General features: G+C 62.0%; 3 protein-coding genes across 6 annotated transcripts in view; 2 read left to right on the top strand and 1 right to left on the bottom strand.

The window, feature by feature from the left end:
• Positions 1 to 669: 669 nt before the first annotated feature.
• Positions 670 to 3865, bottom strand: GRINA (glutamate ionotropic receptor NMDA type subunit associated protein 1). The gene is made up of 7 exons (XM_058565130.1): positions 3761 to 3865; positions 2434 to 2821; positions 2243 to 2355; positions 1971 to 2171; positions 1735 to 1863; positions 1494 to 1637; positions 670 to 1410 (listed from the first exon to the last, which is right to left on the bottom strand). Exons 2-7 carry the CDS (start codon positions 2795 to 2797, stop codon positions 1261 to 1263), a joined length of 1101 nt encoding a protein of 366 aa, XP_058421113.1. The 5' UTR covers positions 2798 to 2821; positions 3761 to 3865; the 3' UTR covers positions 670 to 1260.
• Positions 3866 to 4046: 181 nt separating this feature from the next.
• Positions 4047 to 14093, top strand: PARP10 (poly(ADP-ribose) polymerase family member 10). Of its 2 annotated transcripts, XM_058565129.1 has the most exons (13): positions 4047 to 4926; positions 4960 to 6128; positions 6633 to 6704; positions 6826 to 7010; positions 7089 to 7343; positions 7416 to 7652; positions 7737 to 8362; positions 8478 to 8699; positions 8826 to 8922; positions 9118 to 9768; positions 9867 to 10000; positions 13154 to 13328; positions 13404 to 14093. In XM_058565129.1, the coding sequence occupies exons 3-13, from the start codon at positions 6697 to 6699 to the stop codon at positions 13748 to 13750; spliced, it is 2937 nt and encodes a 978-aa protein (XP_058421112.1). In that variant the 5' UTR covers positions 4047 to 4926; positions 4960 to 6128; positions 6633 to 6696; the 3' UTR covers positions 13751 to 14093. The 2 variants fall into 2 exon arrangements, with proteins under 2 accessions (XP_058421112.1, XP_058421111.1); XM_058565128.1 differs by having other exon boundaries at positions 4960 to 6704.
• Positions 14094 to 14429: 336 nt separating this feature from the next.
• The window catches only part of PLEC (plectin), a 56916-nt gene continuing 52297 nt past the window's right edge, over positions 14430 to 19048 (top strand). Inside the window, exons 1-2 of one of the 3 annotated variants that reach the window (XM_058565118.1) lie at positions 14430 to 14499; positions 15790 to 15988. In XM_058565118.1, coding sequence (XP_058421101.1) covers positions 15796 to 15988 — 193 coding nt within the window. In that variant the 5' untranslated portion in view covers positions 14430 to 14499; positions 15790 to 15795. Of the gene's footprint in view, positions 14500 to 15789; positions 15989 to 17718; positions 17819 to 19048 lie in introns of those variants that run through there. The other 2 variants (XM_058565126.1, XM_058565122.1) reach the window with 2 other exon arrangements.

The raw sequence follows: 19048 nt of genomic DNA, 5'->3' as shown, positions 1-19048 counted from the left end.
GGCTGAGAGCCCAGGAAAGGGTGGGGCCTGGAGAGGCCAGCGGAAGGTGCCAGAGGCAGGCCAAGGGGCCAGACAGAGCCCTTGGAGTCTTTGTCCAGCCCTCCACCAGGGGCTCCAGTCTGCAGGTTTCTCGAGGGGAGGGGGAGGAATATGGAGGGCCTTCGTCAGAGGCAGGCCTGGGCGGCATGTGACGTGATGGGCTCCCTGGGGGCCTTGCAGAGCCTGAAAAGTGTGACAGACCTGCTCTGGGGCAGGTCTGCTCAAGGAGACAGCAGCAGTCACCCTGCTGCCCCTCGGGCCCAGGGTGAGATGGTAAGGGTCTCACAGGACCTTCCATCATACTGTGCAGTTGCCAGGAGTGAGTGGTAGGTACAGCCAGGCTGCTTACCATCATGTGACCCAGGCACCACGCTTTACCTCCAGGAGCCTCGGTCCCCATCCATCAGCTGGAAGTCCTGGCACATACGTTATGACGCGGCTAGGAAGATTGCAAGGGAGGCGGAAGTGTGGATAGAAAAGAATTAGCTACTGTCATTAACTTCCACCACAAGCTAACCCCCACCATCACTGCCTGGTCCTGCTCCCTCCATCACCTGGTGATGCCTGGAGCTCCCGCCCCACCTCACAGAAGAAGCAGCGTGAAAAAAGAGTGACAGAGGAGAACGCAGAGAGCAGAAGATCCCCTTTATTGGAATTTTAAAGACAGCAAAATGAGAGGAAGGCATCCTCCTCCCCCGAAATATTCCCATCCTCTCTGCCCTCAGGGCTCAGCACAGGGACGAGACCCTCACCCCTCAGGCCCCCGAGAGGGCAGTGCTCTGGGGTGGGGGTGAGGAGGGGAAGGAGATACTCTATGCCAGGCAGGGGAGTTGGGACAGGAGACGTGCACGCTCACCTCTTGGCTCGATCTCTCTCCCCTGGGACCTGGTGTTGCCCCCTAGACCCTGGGGTGGGCTGGTAGACGGGGCTCATGCAACAGTGAGTGGGCAGGAGGTGGCATGAAAACCCGGCCCCGCTGCCCTTTGGTGGGGCGGGAGAACTAGAAGGGGCCATGCTGGCCACAGCAGGTCCAAACAGAAGTTATCTGCAGTGTACACACACAGGAGGATTGGAGGGGGGCTCCCTCTGTCCCAGGCTGTGCCCAGGGACGAGAGAGGGGAGGTACAGATGGCACTGCCACGCCAAGCGCAGGATCCAGACCAGCCACGCCACCTGAGCGGGGCCCCGCATGAACTGCCTGGTCCTCGGCAGGGGCTTGGGCTACTCCTTGGCGCGGCCGATGATGGTGAGGATGTACAGGAAGATGTTGATGATGTCCGTGTACAGGTTCAGCGCAGCAAACACATATTCCTCCGGGCTCAGGGACAGCTGCTTGTTCCCCAGCAGCAGCTGGGTGTCCACTGCCAGGAACTGAGGGTGACAGCATGGCAGTGTTGAGGGACAAGCTGGCCTGCCCACCATCCCCACCCCAGCTGCCCACCCCCCTCACTCACACAGGTGAAGAGCAGAGCACCGAGCGAGGCGTACACGATCTCCAGGATGCGGTTCCGAATGAAGATGCAGAGGATGGCGAAGATGATCAGTACCACCATGCTCACCAGGAGCACGCCCATGCACGAGGTAAAGTCGTAGCGGGTCTGAGGGCGCAGGGAGAGACAGGAGGCCCTGGGTTCCAGGCCCTGGAAGCCCTCTGGGCCCCCAGGGCCAGCAGCCCTGCCTTGGGGGACCCCTCACCTGCATGGAGAAGATGACCACTGTGAAGCAGACGGTCGTGGTAATGCCTACGGCCATGATGACTGCCTCGGTGTCGTAGAAGCTGGCGATCATGCCCACCATGTAGGACAGGCTGATGGTCAGGATCGACTGTGGGGAGACGGAGCCTTGGGTATGGGGAGCTGGCTCCCCCCCCATCCCCCTCTGTCGCTCCAAAGACCCTAGCTGGGGGCCAGGGGCTCAGGTTTTGGGGTTACCAGTGCAACGAGGTTCCAGGGATGCTTTCGCCGGAAGTCCCCACAGCAGCTGAGGACGATGAGGGAGATGAAGAAGACGGCGTAGGAGACGTAGTAGGTCCAGACATTGTGCCGGACGAAGCCCTTCACCTCCCGGACGAAAGTGAACACGGCCACGGTGGAGAGAGTCACAGACAGCTGCAGGGTCAGCACCAGGAACACCTGGGGACAGAGCCAGCTAAAAGTCCCGCCCCGGGCCATTGCCCCTGCCCTCCCCAGCCCCTGCGGCCCACCTTCCGGATGAAGGCCTGGCGGATACTCTTGTCATCCCAGTTGGTGGCAGGGAAGTCCTGATTGTCGTAGTAGGATGGGGGTCCCTCCTCGTGATAGTTCCCATGCTGAGATGCTGAGGGGCAGAACGGGCTGGGTCAGTGCCACTTGCAGGCGCCCGGAGCCCCTGCCCTCCCCCTGCCCCACTACTCACAGTCAGGGTCCTGTACTGGGAAGGCCTGTGGTTGTCCGTAGGGGTTGGGGGGAAAGGGACTCTGCGGATATGGTGCCTGAGGGTAGCCCCCTTGGGAGTAGGGGTCCTGAGGGTAGCCCCCTTGGGGATAGGGCCCCTGAGGATAGCCCCCTTGGGGGTAGGGGCTTTGAGGATAGCCCCCTTGGGGGTAGGAGCTGGGGCCCTGGGGATACCCTGGCTGGCCATAGGGGGAAGGCTGGAATGGGGGCTGTGGGTAAGGGGCCCCAGGATACGGAGGTATGGACGGTGGGGGCCCTCCAGGATATCCAGGGTTGGGGGGAGGATAGCTGTCCCCAGACACCAAGAAACTCTTCTCATGGGGCATGGCCTCGGGTTCTGTGGTCTCCCCCTAGAGAAGAGAGAGAGAGAGAACAGCCCTGTGGTGACATGTCCCTGGAACCAGCCTGGGGCGCCCCACCTGCTGCCGGGAACCAGGACGGAAGGAGGGGGATTCATGACCTTTCCCCCAGGCTATCTGGAGCCCCGAGCCTTGGGGCCAGGACAGGACCGGGTGGCTGGGTGTGGGGCTTCAGAAGGGGCCCCTCTAGGTGAACCACGAAGGTGGAGGAGGGGATGGATGAGGGGATGACTCTGTCAGCCTCGGGATTTTTTGGTTTCGGTCCTTTCGCAGAAGGTCCTGGAAGGGCCTTGTCACCCCTGCAGGGTCAGGGCTGGGGGCGCAGTCGGGGAGGTGCGGGGGTGTGCTCGGACCCTCCCCTTCGCATCCCGCCCTTTAAGCAGCTTTAAGGGGCCAGAGCCGGCGGGTATTTCTATCCCAGGAAATCCCCACGCCATCTGTGACCCTCTCCGAGAGCAGGGCCCGACCGCGCCTTCATCCCGGGGTGGGGGCAGCAGGCCTGGATCGGCCGCCGGGGTGCCTGCCAGTGGGGTACGCCAGGAACAGCGGGGTGCGGGGGTGTGTGGGGGATGGAAGCGACCAGAGGGCGTGGGGAGAACGAAGCAGGCGTGGGGGTGAGGCGGGTGGGGGCGGCGGCCACGGAACCCGCACCGAGGGCGGGGTGGGCCTTCTCGCCCGGTCGGGGGGCGTTCGGGGCCGCGGGTCCCGCTGCCACCGCCGCCGCAGCGCGCCTCCCCCTCCCTTCCGCTCCAGGCTGCGGCTGCCCGCACCCCCGCTGCCGTCCCCGGCCCCGAGAGGGCCGCGCGCCCGGGCCGGACCGACCGACGGACCCACGGCGGCGCTACTCGGCCGCGCAGGGCCGGGGCGGGGGCGGCCGGCCGGGCGGCTGGGCGGGTAGACACGCTGCTGGGCTTAGGGCCGGGGACTCACCACGCGCGGGGCGCCGCAGGACGGTGCGCACGGTGTCCGCTGAGCAGCCTCACGGTTGATGGCCGCTGCGCCCGTGCCCGCGCCCGCGCCCGCTCGGCGGCCGGCTCGCCTGGGCCTGCGCCTGCGGCTCGGGAGACGCAGCGGGGCCTTGTGACGGCGCGGGGCGGGGCCTGGGGCGGCGCGGGGCGGGGCCTGGGGCGGCGCGGGGCGGGGCCTGGGGCGGCGCGGGGCGGGGCCTGGGGCGGCGCGGGGCGGGGCCTGGGGCGGCGCGGGGCGGGGCCTGGGGCGGCGCGGGGGTGTGCCGCGGGCAGGGCTCCGCAGGGAATATGGGGCTGTTCCGGGTGGCCGTTACCAGCGGCGACTGCCTTTTTGGCTCTTTTCCGAGTCCTAAGTCCGAACCCCGCGTCCCACACTTAGCCAAGGGGTAGGCTTGGGCCATGGGGGCTGAGGACTCCTGGAGGCAGAGGCCAAGCCTGGTCAATTTGGTTCAAAGCGTTGAGAAATTTATTCGTAAATCTGGGATTTGCTGAGGCTGCCAAGCATTCTCCATCCCTCCTTGGCCTTAAAACACCACTTTCCCTTTTCATCCAAGTCTATCCCAAATCAAGAGGCCTAACCGTTTAATTGCTGCATGCTCTCTATCAGTCATTGAGACCAGCTGTTCCAGGCCCTTACTAGCTTTTTTGTCTACCCTTGTCTTCCTCACATCTTCACAAGCTGTAAGGATGGCATTCTTAGCCCTGTTTCATTGCTAAGGGGCTGAGGCTTAGAGATGCCCCAGGGCTGGAGACCAAGTTAACTTCTTCCCTTGGCTTCAGCCGTCCTCCTGAGGAAGCTCTGACTGCCACAGCTGGGGACCATCCCTGCAGCTGCGCCTCTCCCCCTAGGGCCTAGGGACCTTCCTGCGCTATCCTGGCTTTTGGACGGTTGGCCTTTCCCAGGCCTGTCAGTGGTTCGGAAAAGGCTCTGTCCTGTGCCCATGGTGTGCTGGTTCAATGTTTAACAACTGGATTTAGTGAGGGGAAGCGCTGGTCTGTATCTTTTGCGCGTGCCCGTGGTGTAAATACTCCCATCGTGGCTGATTTCAAGCTACCACGAGTTTAACAACTGGCTCACAAAAATTCCTGAAAATTTAGCAATCTGGTCGTGATGTGAGCTGCTCCAGCGTACCTCTGCCTGTGGCAGACCATCCACAGCAGGGATCGGCATAATAAGTAAATTATACAAGGTGTTAGAAGGTGATAAGTGCTAGGATAGGAGAAAATATAGAGCAGACAGGGACAGATTCAGGTTTTGTAGAACTAGAACCTCATACAATTTGAAGGGCTCTCTTTAAGAAAAATAGTTAAAAATGAAATATGAAATTGAGGTTGGGGCCTTGGAAGGGGCCTGTGCAAGTCAAAGGTCCTTAAGGACTTTTAGGTTCAAATTAAATCTGCCACTAAGAACTGGGTAAGGGGGGTCACGGGGAGGGGTGGCCAGATGGCACTGTGGGAATGGCCGGTCCAGGCAGAGGGAAGGGCCAGTGCACGCGTGCTGAGGTGGGAGTCCTCTGCCGCATTGGAGGAAGAGGCTGGAGCCAGCTGAGCATGGAGGAGTGCAGTGAGGATGGGACCAGAGAGGGGACTGGTGGAGCCTGACAGGCCCTCCAAAGCACTTTGGCTTTTACTGTGAGTGACTTTGGCTTTTGCCATGGCCAGAGATGTGGCAGCCATTGGTACTACTTTACAAGGCTCACCCTGCTCTCTCTGTTGAGGGTGGACAGTGAGGGTAGGCGGGACTGGCAGAAGGAGATTAGTTAGAGGTTAGTGTAGCAATCTAGGCAATAGACGATGGAGGCTCAGCCCAGAGTCGGGCAGCCAAGGTGACGGGTGTGCGGCTGGAGGTGCAGGCTGAGCAGGTTCTCAGGCCTCTGGAGGAGCAGCAGGAATGGAGGCTGGGTTTCGGTAGGCTGAGGGGTAAATGGGTGGTGGGAGATGGAGACCAGCAGTGGGCACAGCTCTTTGAGAAGCTGGAAGCAAATGGAGCACAGGCAAAGGGGGAGTGTTTGGTGATAAGAGGGAGTGCGGAGAGTAAAGCTGCAGCCTGTAAAGGTGTGAGGCCCAGCACTGCTGTGGGCCCCTCTGCGCCTCCGTCTCCCCTTCTGTGATGAGGATTCACTGCAGCAAGGCTTCTGGGGTTAGCTGTGACGACGATGACAAGACAATGATGCTGATGTAAGATGCGAAGACTGGGCAGGTGCACAGATTGGAGAGCCACAGGAAGGGAGCAGAGGTGGTGAGAGGAAGGCTGTGCTGGGACCAGAGCCCTTGTAGGTCAAGGGCAGGAGCTGCTCACTCTCAGCACTCACAGCCTGGTCGCCTGCTAGGTATGAAGGGTGACGAGCGGGGTGTGGGAAGGTTGCTGGGGAGAGCTGAGAGCCAGCCTCAGCTAGGGGCTGGCCTGGAAACCCCAGCTGCTCATGCTGCGGGGGAGGGGAACACAGAGGCATGAGGTCCTTGAGTGGGGGACAATGACTCAAGCCCCCTGGTGGCTTTAGTAGGGAGGGTTATTGGCCATTTTGAGATTCACAGGGAGAGGCCAGTGGGAGTGGAAGACCGCCAGGGGCCACTTCCCCCACCCTGCCAGCCAGTGGGCTAGGGTAGGACAGATGGGGCTGGTTAGCTGGACTGAGGGGTAGGCCGAGCCAACACCTCCTACCCAGCTGGGGGCTCTGCAGGCTGAGGTGCTGGGGGGTGGGGTTGGAAATTCTGCAGGAGGGGCCTGTGAATAGGAGGGGAAGCACCTGAGTGGCAGCCATGCAGACCCAGCATGGCAGGCCCCTCCCTCTCTCCTTCCCTCAAACAGTTTCACTTTTGTTTTCCTGTCCCAGGAAATTTCTGTCTGTGGAGCAGGCACGGAAGTCCTGGCTGAAGGCCTGGTCTAGAGCGGCCCAGATGGCTGGGTGAGCGCACCACTTATGATGAAGTGGGGGTGCTAGGGGCCTAGAGGGGGCTGGGAGAGGTGGGCGGGACTGTGGGGCTGCTACTCTACCCCCCTCAACCCCACCCCCATCCGGCCCCCAGCATTGCGACAGCGATGGCAGAGGTGGAGGTGGGGGCGGCAGTGGAGCTCAGCGGGCTGCCCCCCGACATCCCCGATGAGCTGCTCACGCTCTACTTTGAGAACCACCGTCGCTCTGGAGGAGGACCTGTGTTGAGTTGGCAGAGACTTGGCCGCGGGGGTGTACTTACCTTTCGAAAGCCTGAAGGTGAGGGGCCGATGGAAGGGGACAGCCTGGGCCCCCACCAGCCGTGACCCTGACACCCTACTCCACTCTTGCCCACAGATGCAGCGAGGGTCTTGGCCCAGGAGGAGCACACGCTTAATGGTGCTCGGCTGAGCCTGCGGCCAGCCCCACCACGCGCCCCTGCACGCCTGCTGCTCCAAGGACTGCCCCCTGGCACTGCACCCCAGCGCCTGGAGCAGCATGTCCAGGCCCTGCTGCGTGCCACAGGGCACCTGGAGCAGCCCTGCCATGCCCTGGCCAGTCCCCGGCCAGATCGGGCCCTGGTCCAGCTGCCCAAGCCCCTCTCTGAGGCAGGTGAGAGGCGAGGTGGAGGCAGATGTGCCTGTTGAGGGAGATGCCCTGTGCTGACATGCACCCTCCCCACAGAAGTCTGTGTCCTGGAGGAGCAGGCCCGGGCCCTGAGCCTGGAGGGGGCTGAGGTATCCCTGGCCCGGGTGCCCCAGGCCCGAGCGGTGCGTGTGGTGGGAGGCATCGCCCCCGCAGACCTGCTGCTGCTGGAGCTGTACCTGGAGAATGAGCGCCGCAGTGGCGGGGGCCCCCTGGCGGGCCTGCGCAGCCTGCCCGGGCGCCTGGGCACCGTGGTGTCCTTCCAGCACTGGCAGGGTGAGTGGGGCTGGATGGACCTGGCCCACCCCTCTCTACCCCTCGGAGCCCTGATGGGCCTTATGTCCTCTCCCTTCCTCTAAGTGGCCGAGCGGGTGCTGCAGCAGGACCACCAGCTGCAGGGCTCAGAGCTGAGCCTTGTCCCCCACTATGACGTCCTGGACCCTGAGGAGCTTGCCGAGGACACCAGTGAAGGGGACCACCTGCCCGAGTTGGGGTCTGGGGCCACTGATCATGCTCTCTCAGAGGCTGGAGGGCCAGAGAGGGCACTGAAGGGTGCAGGGACTGTGACATTGGGCTCTGAGGAGGCACCAGGGCAACCAGGAGCCTCTCTAAGGACAGGTCCCATAGAGTCTCTGGGGCAGTCCAGGCCAGTCAGCTTGGGGCCCCGGGGGACTTCAGAACAGGAGGGGCCCATGAGCCTGGGGACTGCGGGGCCTCCAGAGGAGGCAGGACTGGTAAGCCTGGGGTCTATGGGGTCTCCAGGCCCAGTGGGCTCAGTTGAGATCACCATGGGGTCTCCGGAGCAGGTAGGGTCAGTGGGCCTGGGGCCTGTGGGGTCGCCAGGGCAGGAGAGCCTGGTAGAGATGGTATTGTCGATGGAGCCGGGAGCAATGCGCTTCATACAAGTCTATCATGAGGACCTTCTTGCTGGTCTGGGAGATGTTGCCATTTTCCCACTCGAAGGATCAGATGTGACTGGCTTTCGGGTGAGTTACTCCTGAGAATTCCTCACCTTTGGCCTCGTCTCCCACTGGGGGCTCTGGGTGCCTTTCTTGTGCCCTAAACCCACGAATCTGCCTGCTGCCCCCCATGGTACTACAGCTCTGTGGAGCCCTGGCTCCGTGCCAGGCAGCCAAGGAGTTTCTGCAGAGTCTGCTGGGCAGCGTTAGCTGTCACGTGCTGAGCCTGAAGCACCCGGGCAGCGCCAGGTTCCTGCTAGGCCCAGAGGGGCAGCACCTGCTTCAGGGGCTGGAGGCTCGGTTCCAGTGTGTCTTTGGGACGGAGCGTCTGGCTGGGGCCACCCTGGACACAGACCCTGGAGAGGTAGAGACGGAGCCCGCCCCTGCGCCTCCCCTTTCTCACACGTCATCCCCAGGCACCTCCTCCACCCTTGCTCAGAGGCCTGGGAGGGGTGTGTGCCCAGTGGGCCCTGACATTCTCTCCTGACAGGTGGACCCCACTGAGGCCCTCCAGGCCCTCCCTGGCCTCTCCCACACCCTGTGGCCCCCAGACAGTACAGGCGGTGACCAGGAGAACGTGGGCCTGGGTAGGGCTCCCTGGGAACCCGCAGCACATCCTGTGGCCCTTCCTTGACCTCAGCCTCTGCCCTGCCCTGTACTCCCACCTCTCTTATGACCCTGCATCCTCTCTCCATCTTTCACCCATTCCTAAACTCGTCCTATCTTTCAGCCCCACCCTGGCTAGGCTTGACCCCTGACCCAGTGCCTCTCCCTGCCCCTAGAGGAGGTCCGAGAGCTGCTGGCCACCCTGGAGGGCCTGGAGGGGGAGGACTGGCTGCCCCTGGAGCTGGGGGAGGAGCAACCAGATGAGGAGGCGACTCCAGGGTGCTTCGAGGAGGAGCCTGCACCCAGGGCTGGGGAGGAGCCCCTGGCCGCCAGCACTGGGGCTCCTGGGCAGCTGGAGGAGGAGGCCGCACTGCAGCTGGCTCTCCACCGGTCACTGGAGCCACAAGGCCAGGTGGCTGAGCAGGAGGAGGCTGCTGCTTTGCAGCGAGCCCTGGCCCTCTCCCTGCTGGAGCCACCCCGGTTGGAGGCAGCAGAGCTCCTGGGTGGGGGGACTGGTGGCCAGGCCCAGCTGGTGGTGCATGTGACCTTTGAGCAGGACATGGATGAACTGGAGCAGGCACTAGGGGCTGCCTTGGAGGTGCACCTCTGGGAGGAGACGATGGGGCCCCAGGGCTACACGCTACCCGCAGAGCTGCGTGCCCGCCTGGAGCAGTGCCACGGTGTGAATGTTTCTGTTCGAGGTGACTGTATCGTTCTCCGTGGCTTTGGGGTCCAGCCCACCCGTGCAGCCCGCCACTTAGCAGCACTGCTGCCTGGCCCCGTGGATCAGAGTTTGGCCCTTCCCTTGGCAGCTTCAGGCCCCACCTGTGAGTCTGCATCCCAGACTGGGGGAGGGTGGGGTGGGCCAGCTATTAGGGACCAGTGCCCCAGACGTGGCCTGGACCCCTTCTTCCCTGTGTGTCAGTGCCAGAGGAGAGGCTGAAGAGGCCCTTGGGCAGGCTGGAGTGTCTGGCTGAGAGGAGCAAGGAGTTCCAGGAGGTGGTGCGGGCCTTCTATGACACCCTGGATGCTGCCCACAGCAGGACCCGCATTGTCCGGGTGAGTCCATGCTCTGTGCTGCCAGCCTCATGGCCTCCTGGGCTCATGGCACCATTTTCACCTTGCAGAGCCTGTGGCCTGTCACTCTTGCCTATGTCAGAGTCAGCTGGCCAGGAGCTGCCCAGCATGGGGCAGACTGGAAGCTGTCGGGGGACAGGGAAGCCCCAGGGCTCCCCAGGCCTGTTCCCTGCCCGGAGGGCATTCACAAAGTCTTGGTGGGGGAGACAGAGGGCACAGAGGTTAGGGGGGCCGCAGGACCTGACTGGCTTGAGCACGGGTCCCCATTTTGCCAGTTACAGCTAGCTGACCGACCGTGGGCAGTGTGACCTTCTCCACGCCAGTTTTCTCGTCTGGAGCATGGGGTGGTGATGCCATCTCATGGCTACTGTGAGGATTGCTCATGCCACAGATATGTACCTTTTGCTGTTCTGGGGGCTCTTCTGCCTCCCATGAGGTCTGCTCCAGTAAAAAGAGGGCTCACTGCTGCGCGGCAGCCTCCTCCTCCATTTTTACTTGCTAAATGTGGCAACTCTGAGTATGGGTATGTTTCAGAAAAAGTCTGGGAACCACTGGGGGGAGCTCCAGGAGCCCCTGCCTGTCGGGGCAGGAAGGAAGAAGAGGCTGAGAAGGAGGGACCAGGGAGGCAATGGGGGAGGTTGGAGGGTGGTGAAGCCCACAGTGTCTGCATGGCCAGAAGGAAGGACTGAGGAGGCGGCTCTGCCAAGCTGCTCCGCTCTGCTGGCGGGTGCATTTGGGGGCAGTGCCTGCAGCTGGAGCGGGGTGGGGACAAAGAGTGCCTGGGAGGTGAGGGCAGGGACAAGTCTGAAATTGAGCGGGTTATGGAAGGAAGGAGGGGGGAGTAGCTGGAGCAGAGCGCAGGGTTGAGTGCTCTTGGCTGAAGAGAGGAATCGCAAAGGGCTGGCTGCCAGAAGGAAGGGACAGTGGAGAGCCGGGCTTGAGGTGCCAGGGCGGTCAGGCGGGCACTCTTGACTCTTGATGCACGAAGTTGTGGGTGGGCCAGCAGCATCAGCGACCTGGAGCTGGTCAGAACTGCAGAACCTCTGGCCTTCCCCAGACCTGGCCCAGTCAGCTGCCACCACCGCTTTCCTGGAGATGGTCACTGAAACTTTGGATAAAGTACTTGCCTCCATTTCTGGTCTTAGCAGCTGTCACTTCTGTGCTTTGAGAGAAGAGGGACATGCTGCACTCCTGTCCCTTACTCTCCTGGCTCGTTCTGCTAGTTATGTGCACTTGATTCTTCTAGTGTGCACCTTTGTGACTTTAGATGGTACACTTGAGTCTTTTTTTTTTTTTCACTTAACAACTTTGGAGACTGTTTGTTGCCTTCCTGCGTGGAAGATGAGGAGAATGAGCATCCCTTCCCCCTCTTTCACCTCCTCCTCCCTCTTCGTCTCAGTTTGGTCAGTGACATTATTTTTATTATGTCGTCAAGGTTGACAAACAAACATTGTCTTCTATTCCGTAACTATCGTTACAGAAGCTCCACGTGTGAGCCATAGGTTGATGGATGTATAATGCTAATGAAAAAATATTTACCATTGAACCATAAAGGAAACAAGGAAATGAAATCCTAGTTATTAAAACCATGTTGCATGAAAGAGAAGATTCTAGAATTCAAGGACTAATAGCTCTTAAATTTTTTACTTTATTTTTTGTGTGTTGTACTTGGCTGCTGGGTTACTCTTCGTGCCCCGTCATCACCCTCCTGCAAGGATTCTTTTTCTGTTTAGCAGAAGTATCTCTTTGAGTGGGTAGTAAACATCTTGGACTTTCAAATTTATTTTGCCTATTATAATTAGAGGTAATTTGCAACTATAATCTGATATTGGTGTAAAGTTTTTTTTTCAAACAAAAGTTGCTATGTGTTTATTAAGACACTTCTGTGAACTCAAATAAGCACAGCTGGTTCTTGCATATCTTAAATATGTCCTCATTTTGTCCTCTCCATTAATAGTTTGGCTGGAAAGAGTGTTCAGGATCAAAATACGTTTTCCTTCAGATCTTTGCAAGACATTGTTCTTTTTCTTTCCCCTTTAAAGGTTATGTTCTTAAAAAGTTAAAAAAAAAATTCCTCTATGGTCTTTTAGCATCCACTATTGGTGCTGAGAAGCCCAATGTGAGAATGAGAGACTTTTTCCATTCGTGTGTCAACTTTGGGGTGTGTGTGTGTGTGTGTGTGTGTGTGTGTGTGTGTGTGTGGATACTTTCTTTCACTTTGAAGGTTGACGTTTTCCCGGCAGGTAGGTGCCAGGGATGTGTCTTGCCCTGTCATCCTACTTGCTATTTTATGGATCCTTTCCATCTGGAGATGCTACCTTCAGCTTAGGGCACAGCTTCCTCTGTGCTCTCACTTGCTCCTGTCACCTGTCTGTCATCGTCTTGTGGAGTTCCTGTTCCACAGATCTTAGATCTCCTCTGTCTGCCGCCCTCTCCCTCATCGGTCCTCTCGCAGCTTCCATCTCTTTTCTTTAGCTCTGCACTCTGAGTCACTTCCTTATCTGCATCTTCATCATCTTATTATTTGGCCTATTCTCTGGATTTAGTTCAGCAATTTCCTTCTTACTGTAAGAACTCTCTAATTTTCTTTTTCACAGCAGCGAGTCTTGTTTTATGGATATAAAGTTCTTTTGCACCCCTCTGAAGAGAGTAGTTAGAATTCTTTGGAAGCTTTGTGTGAGTCCCTGCGCTGGCTCCTCCACTGCTGTCTGTTGGGTTGGTCACCTGGGTCTCCCCAGCACTGAGGGGCCCCGGGGGCATCTCTTGATGTTGGGAGTGAAATCCTGTGGGCTGTGTAGGCACCCAGCTCAGCTTTCCTCTGCAGAGGCATGGCTGTGGGTGCTGAGTTCTGGTGAGTGGTTGGGTTTGCCCACCTGCAGGCCTCCCTGGAAAGATCAGACTTCCTGGAGGGGGCAGGCCTCCCTGGAAGCCCTCCAGTGCCACTCCGGGGCCCATCGAGGGGCTAACGTCTACCTAATGTCTGCTGCTGGACAGAGCACGATTGGAGCTGTGAGGTCTCCCCAGACCCTGAACTCCTCCAGGAGAAGGCTCCTAATTTCCTGCTCAGCTCTGTCCAGGCTGCCCGGGGTAGGTCGGGTCTTCCAATAGCCTGTCCCTGACGCTGCCTCCCCGCAGGTGGAGCGAGTGTCGAACCCGCTGCTGCAGCAGCAGTACGAGCTGCACCGGGAGCGCCTGGAGCAGCACTGCGAGCGGCGCCCAGCCGAGCAGGTCTTGTACCATGGCACATCGGCGCAGGCCGTCCCGGACATCTGCGAGCATGGCTTCAACCGCAGCTTCTGCGGCCGCAACGGTGAGGCCTGGGCCCCGCGGGGGCGTGGGCTCTGCCGACCCGGACGAGTCTGACCCTCGCCCGTCCCGCCCGCAGGCACGCTCTACGGGCAGGGCGTATACTTCGCCAAGCGCGCCTCCCTGTCGGTGCAGGACCGCTACTCGCCCCCCAACGCTGACGGCCACAAGGCGGTGTTCGTGGCGCGGGTACTGACCGGCGACTACGGCCAGGGCCGCCAGGACTTGCGGGCACCCCCTCCGCGGGCCCCTGGCCACGTGCTCCTGCGCTACGACAGCGCGGTGGACTGCCTCCGCCAGCCCAGCATCTTCGTCATCTTCCACGACACCCAGGCGCTGCCCACCCACCTCATCACGTGCGAGCACATGCCCCCGTCTCCCTCCGGGGAACCCTTTGGGCTCTTGGGCCACTCCCCAGCCACCTAACCCTAGAGGGCCCCCTCGGCCCAGGCTCTGGCCTCCTGTTTCCCCGGCTTCGCACAGGCTTCCTGCCCCTTCGGCCGCCTGAGGTGCCCCTGGGGGCGCCCCTGCCTCCTGCTGTCGCGCAGGGGCCGGCAGTGCGGACGAGGAGGGCTGGAGCCGTGTCCCCGCCTGGGCTGGGTCCCCGCCTGGGCCGGCCCAACCACCAGGGGTCAGCAGAGCCCAGGAAGAGGGTGGGCCGGCCCGACACCGTCCGCCTCGGCCAGACCTCTCCGGAGCGCGACTCTGCCGTTTGAATAAACGTGTACGTGAAACCAGGCGGAGGGGCCTGCTGGAGCTCCGGGTCCGACCTCTGTTTGGCGGGCGAGGAACCTGGCGCGGCTAGGGGCGGGGCCGGGGGTCAGAGTTCGCTGCGCCTCTGGGGCGGCCCTGGGCAGCCGGCCGAGGCGGGACCCAGCGCGCACCCGAGCGACCCCACGTCGCCATGGTGTCACGCACGCTCCCGCAACGACGTTTTCTTGCCGACCGGCCCGCCTTGTACGCGCAGAGGGGCAGTGCCGGGCCGAGCCTCACTCGCGCTCTAGCCCAGCCGCCTGGGGAGCCCCGGCCCGCGCGCACACGGGCGCCCGGATCGCACGGGCGGCGCTCAGTTTGGGGCCGGGGCGGGGCTCCGTGCTCGCCCCGCCCGCGTCGACCCGCAGCTCTCCCGGCTCCGGCAGTGTGGCTGCGGCGGCCGAACCGAGCTGAGCCACCAGGCACGTAAGACCCAGGCCGGGACGGAGAGGCGCGCAGCGTGCGGAAGCCGCCGGTGGGGGGCTCCTGCCGCAGGAGTCCCGGAACTAGAGGCTGCGTCGCGGGCTGCAGCCATCCTCCTTCGGGAGGGCACCACCTCTGCGCGCCCGAGACTGCGGAACTGGACGGGCGGTGCCCGGGGTGTGGGCAGGAAAGGCTGCTGGGGAGGCGCGGCTGCCGGAGGGCCCCCGGCGGGGTGCTGGAGCGGAGGCGGCCGGTGCAGGAGCCTGTGTGAGGCGGGGTGGGGTGGCCCCCCAGCTCGGTGCCTGCTGTCTCCTCCCCAGCCCTTAGCCTGAGGGCGGAGGCACGGAGCCCACATTGTGCCCCCACGCCACCCCACCCCCGTCGGGACAGAGCCCCATTCACCTCCTGCATGCCAGCGTTCTTGGGGACGGAGAGCTGAGGAGTGTGCACGCGTGGGTGTGCGGGTGTGCGTGCCACGCAGGGTGGGCTACTGGAGGGGCGCCCAGGCTCCCTCCCAGCCTCGCCACAGCCGAGCTCCCGCGGCCCCCGCCGCTGCGGCTCCAGTTATTTATAGGCCTTCACTGCAGAGAGCAAGGTGGGACTGCGCAGGGCTAGAACTGGGTAGAGCGATGGGGGTCCTAGAAGCTGAGACAGCTTGTAGGTGGAGCGCCAGAGTCCAGGGATGGGGTCAGGGTACTTCTCTGACGTCCGAGTGGGGAGAGGGGTGGAGATCAGTGTTTCCTCATGGCCTGGCTTGCTGATGAAAGGATTAGAGGAGACAGGGTCCAGGTTTGGGATGGAGGGGGTGGAGGCCAGTGTCTGAGTGATGGGGTGGAGTGGGGCGGCAGTGTCCAAGTGAAGATAATCGCTCCCTCTCCTCCTGTTTGACAGGGTAGACGGTGGAGGGTGGAGTCAATGTCCTCTGAGGGGGTGAACCCCTGGGTGACAGTGTGGAGAGGTCAGTGTTTGGGTGACTAAGAGAGGGGAGTGGCAGTCAGTGTTGGGGGGGGCAGTCAATGTCCTGGTGATAGACTGGAGAGAATGAGGTCAGTATCTGGGAGTGGGGGTCACTGTGTGGTGTCTGAGGGATGAGCTGGAGGGGGGAAGCCAGTTGTGCATGGGGGGAGAGGGTCAGTATGTGGATGAGGCAGGACATAGGAGGGGTATGGGTGTCAGTGTCCAGGTGATAAGGTGGATGGGATGACGTCAATGTCTAGGTTAAGAAGGGGGTGGGTCAGTGTGCAGTATCCCCCCCACAGAGGTGTGACCCCCTCCTGCTCCCTCTCCAGGAGGCCATGTCAGGCGAGGACCACGAGGTGTGGGCAGTGGCTGAGGATGGCTCCAACGGAGGCAGTGGCTCACCCAGCCCTGGGGACACACTGCCCTGGAACCTGGGGAAAACGCAGTGGAGCCGGCGAAGTGGAGGTGGCTCTGGGGGCAATGGGAGTGTCTTGGACCCTGCCGAGCGGGCAGTCATCCGCATTGCAGGTAACACTGAATGGCCTTGTCTGTCCAATTCATAACCACTTGCTTGTTGACTGAATACCTGCTGTGCGTGAAGTGCAGGTGTTAGGACTGGGATGAGAGACCTGAGAGTGATCTGCAGGTCAAAGAGGGCCTCTAGTGCAGATAGCAGAGCGCCACCTGCTGGCCCCACCTAGTCAGCTGCATGAGGCCTGAGGTTGGGGTTGCTGGGGTTGCGCCATCATTGGCCTCATGACAAGGGTCCAGTGCCCAGATGCCATGATGACTTTCTTGGGCTCCTGGGGCAGAGCTGCCTTCCAAGCCCCCTGGTCTTGGCTGCCACCACTGGGTGTGGGTGGAAGCGTGTAGGAGCAGGACAGGAGAGCCCCAGCCCCTTCCTGAGCCAGGGTCTGGCCTTGCCCTCTAGTAGCTGCTGTTCTGGGGAGGAGGACAGGAAAGGCCCAGCGAGAGGCTCTCCACATTGTAGGGCTGGCAGCTGGACAGCGGCCCCTTCCTTTGAGAAGTGGGTGACCTAGGCCTGGAGGCCATAAGGCAGGATGTGCTGGGAAAGGGAGGAGCCAGTTGAGGGTCTCCACGCACATGCTGTGGAGTACCAATCCCATTACGCCACTAGGACTGGTAATGATTAGGCCTCTGGAGGGCAGGGCTGGCCCCTGCAGAAGGTGGGGAGGGTGGACCAAGGCATGTGGGGAGAGGCCTGGAAGCCAGCTGCTGAGCGAGGATGGTGCTGCAGTCAGCAAGGACATTTGTGGGTGGAAGCACAAGCAAAAGCTTGTGAAAATGCAGAGGAGCAGGGCCGCCCCCACCCCGGGGACTAGTATCCTGGTGGTGCATGAGCTGCCAGTCTCATTCACCTATCACAAGGAACGAGGTCCTTTTTTACCCACATGAAAGTGAATCGTGAACGTCCTTCCGCACGCCTGGACCTTCCTCAGCATCAGCCCCTGCCCTGGGTGGCGGTCCGCAGCTCTCACTGCCATGAGCCACCTGCAGCCAGCGCCCCCTGGCATGCCTTTGTTCCAGCGCCTGACAACTTTCTTAGGACTGATTCCTAGGAGTGGGCTTCTGGTCACAGGGTCTGCAGCATTTAAGGCTAGAGAAGAATGTTGCCAGGGATGTTCCAGAAAGGAGGACATTTGTCATCGCTGGGAGTTGGGGGCTTTGCCAATCTGATGGATGGAAAAGAATTTGTATTTTATTTTTACCAAGCATTTTTTTCGCCTGTAAATCTCTATTTCAGCCCTTTATAGGTAGTTAAAATTTTTTTGTGTTTCAAGGGGTCTTTTTATATTGCAGACACCAACTCTAACTCTGGCGTTGCAACGGAGGATTCTAAGTAGCGGCGGAGGCAGCAGAGGGAGGGAAGGGGCGTGCCGGGGGCGGCCAGGTGTGGTCGCTGGATCTGGCAGGGTCGCCAGAGAGGTGGGGGCTGGTGAGGGAGGGGGCCGCTGCGGCGCTGGGAGCCCGGGAAGGGGAATTCAGGCGGTGGGCGGGCCCGCGACCTGGTCGGGAGCGGGAAAGGGTGTGCGCCCGTTGGGACGCGCGTGGGACCAGACTCCGAGCCGCAGGCTCCCCTGGGCCCCGCACCCCGGCCCCGCCCCGCCCGTGGGGCATCCTGGGTGCGGGGGCGGGGCGGGGGCGGCCCCTTTAAGCGGCGCGGCGCGCGCGGCCGCAGGGACAGAGTGGCCGCCGGGGGCTGCAGGCCGGCTCTGCGCCGCAGCGCCCCGCCGTGTCCTGCGCCCGCCGGCATGGCTGCGCCGCTGCCGTCCGGCCCGCTGCCCGACGAACGGGACTTTATCCAGGCCTACGAGGAGGTGCGGGAGAAATACAAAGGTAGGCGCCGCCGCCCCCGCCCACCTTGCGGGCGACCTGCCGTCCGGCCGGGCCCTGGCACGTCCTCCAGCCTGACAGCCCGCCTCTGACACTTGGTCCGCGGTGGCCGTCCCCATCGCGGCCCTGACAGAGCCCAGTTCCCCGCCTGCCTCGCCCGACCCGGCAGCCGCCGGCGCCCAGGGAAGAGGCAGGCGCGCTCGGTGGAGCCCCCGCTGTCATGCCCTTAATAGGGCATCCCGCGGCGCGGGTAGGTGGGGTGGGCCGCGCCGCCGGCGGGGGCTTGTCCGGGCCGGTATCCAGTGTGCCGAGTCTGTGCCCAGCAGACACGTGGGTCAAGGCTGAGCTGTCCCTTGCCCCTCAGCTGGGTGCCTCTCCCGTGGTTCCGGGGCGGCTGCCACGGCCTGGCAGTGGGTCGCATAGTTGTCGCCTCTCCTCACCTCCCCAAACTGGCGAAGGCCTAGGCTGGCGCCCTTCCTTGGCACGGACCCCCGTCACACCCCCTCTCTGTCCCCTGGAGGGCAGCTGTGGGCTGGGAAAGTCAGGGCAGCCTCCTCTTCCTCTTTAGAGGAGTCCCCTTGTCCTGCTCCATGCCCCCCGGGGCCTCTGGACCCAGGCCCTCACTGCTGTCAGCCACCCTGCAGCCCCGCTGCCTGGGTTGCCCAGCTCTGAGTGAGTGTGGACGCAGCCCTGGCTCCCGGCCCACAGAGGCTTAGGGGCCTGGGAGTGAGCTGCCAGAGAGGGTTGAGGTGGGGGCCCTGGGCAGAACCGACCAGAGCAGGTTCCAGCTCCACATGGCTGGTTCTGCTGGCTCTGCCCCCAAGGGCAGCTCAGGGAGAGAGGCCCTGTTGGGGAGGAGCCTAGAGCCCGGGAGGGGCAGCCCCTCTCCCCACCCACTCCTCTCACCCAGGATGGGGAGGTTTCCTGCGGCCCAGGGCTTGTCTCTGCCAGGCAGTTGTCCGCTTACAGCTTTCATTGGGTCCCAGGCAGGGTGGATGTGCTTTTTGGTTCTCCTCGCCAATGCTGTGGTCACTCCCTTTGCCTCTGTAACCAGTTCACTTGGGCCAGGTAGAGACTCCTGTGACAATGAGCTCTCAAGCCTGACCACTGCCCCCGCAGGGAGAGAGGGTACGTCTGGAGAGGACCAGCCTGCTGCTCATGCTCTGCACGGCTGGCCCGGCCTTGGAAGGTCCACCTGGACAGGTCCAGTGCAGGGAAGCAGCTGCCCACCTG

The sequence above is a fragment of the Diceros bicornis genome, chromosome 21 (assembly GCF_020826845.1).
Source record: "Diceros bicornis minor isolate mBicDic1 chromosome 21, mDicBic1.mat.cur, whole genome shotgun sequence".
In the NCBI taxonomy this organism is placed as follows: domain Eukaryota; kingdom Metazoa; phylum Chordata; class Mammalia; order Perissodactyla; family Rhinocerotidae; genus Diceros; species Diceros bicornis.
This window is presented reverse-complemented; position numbering and strand designations above follow the sequence as displayed.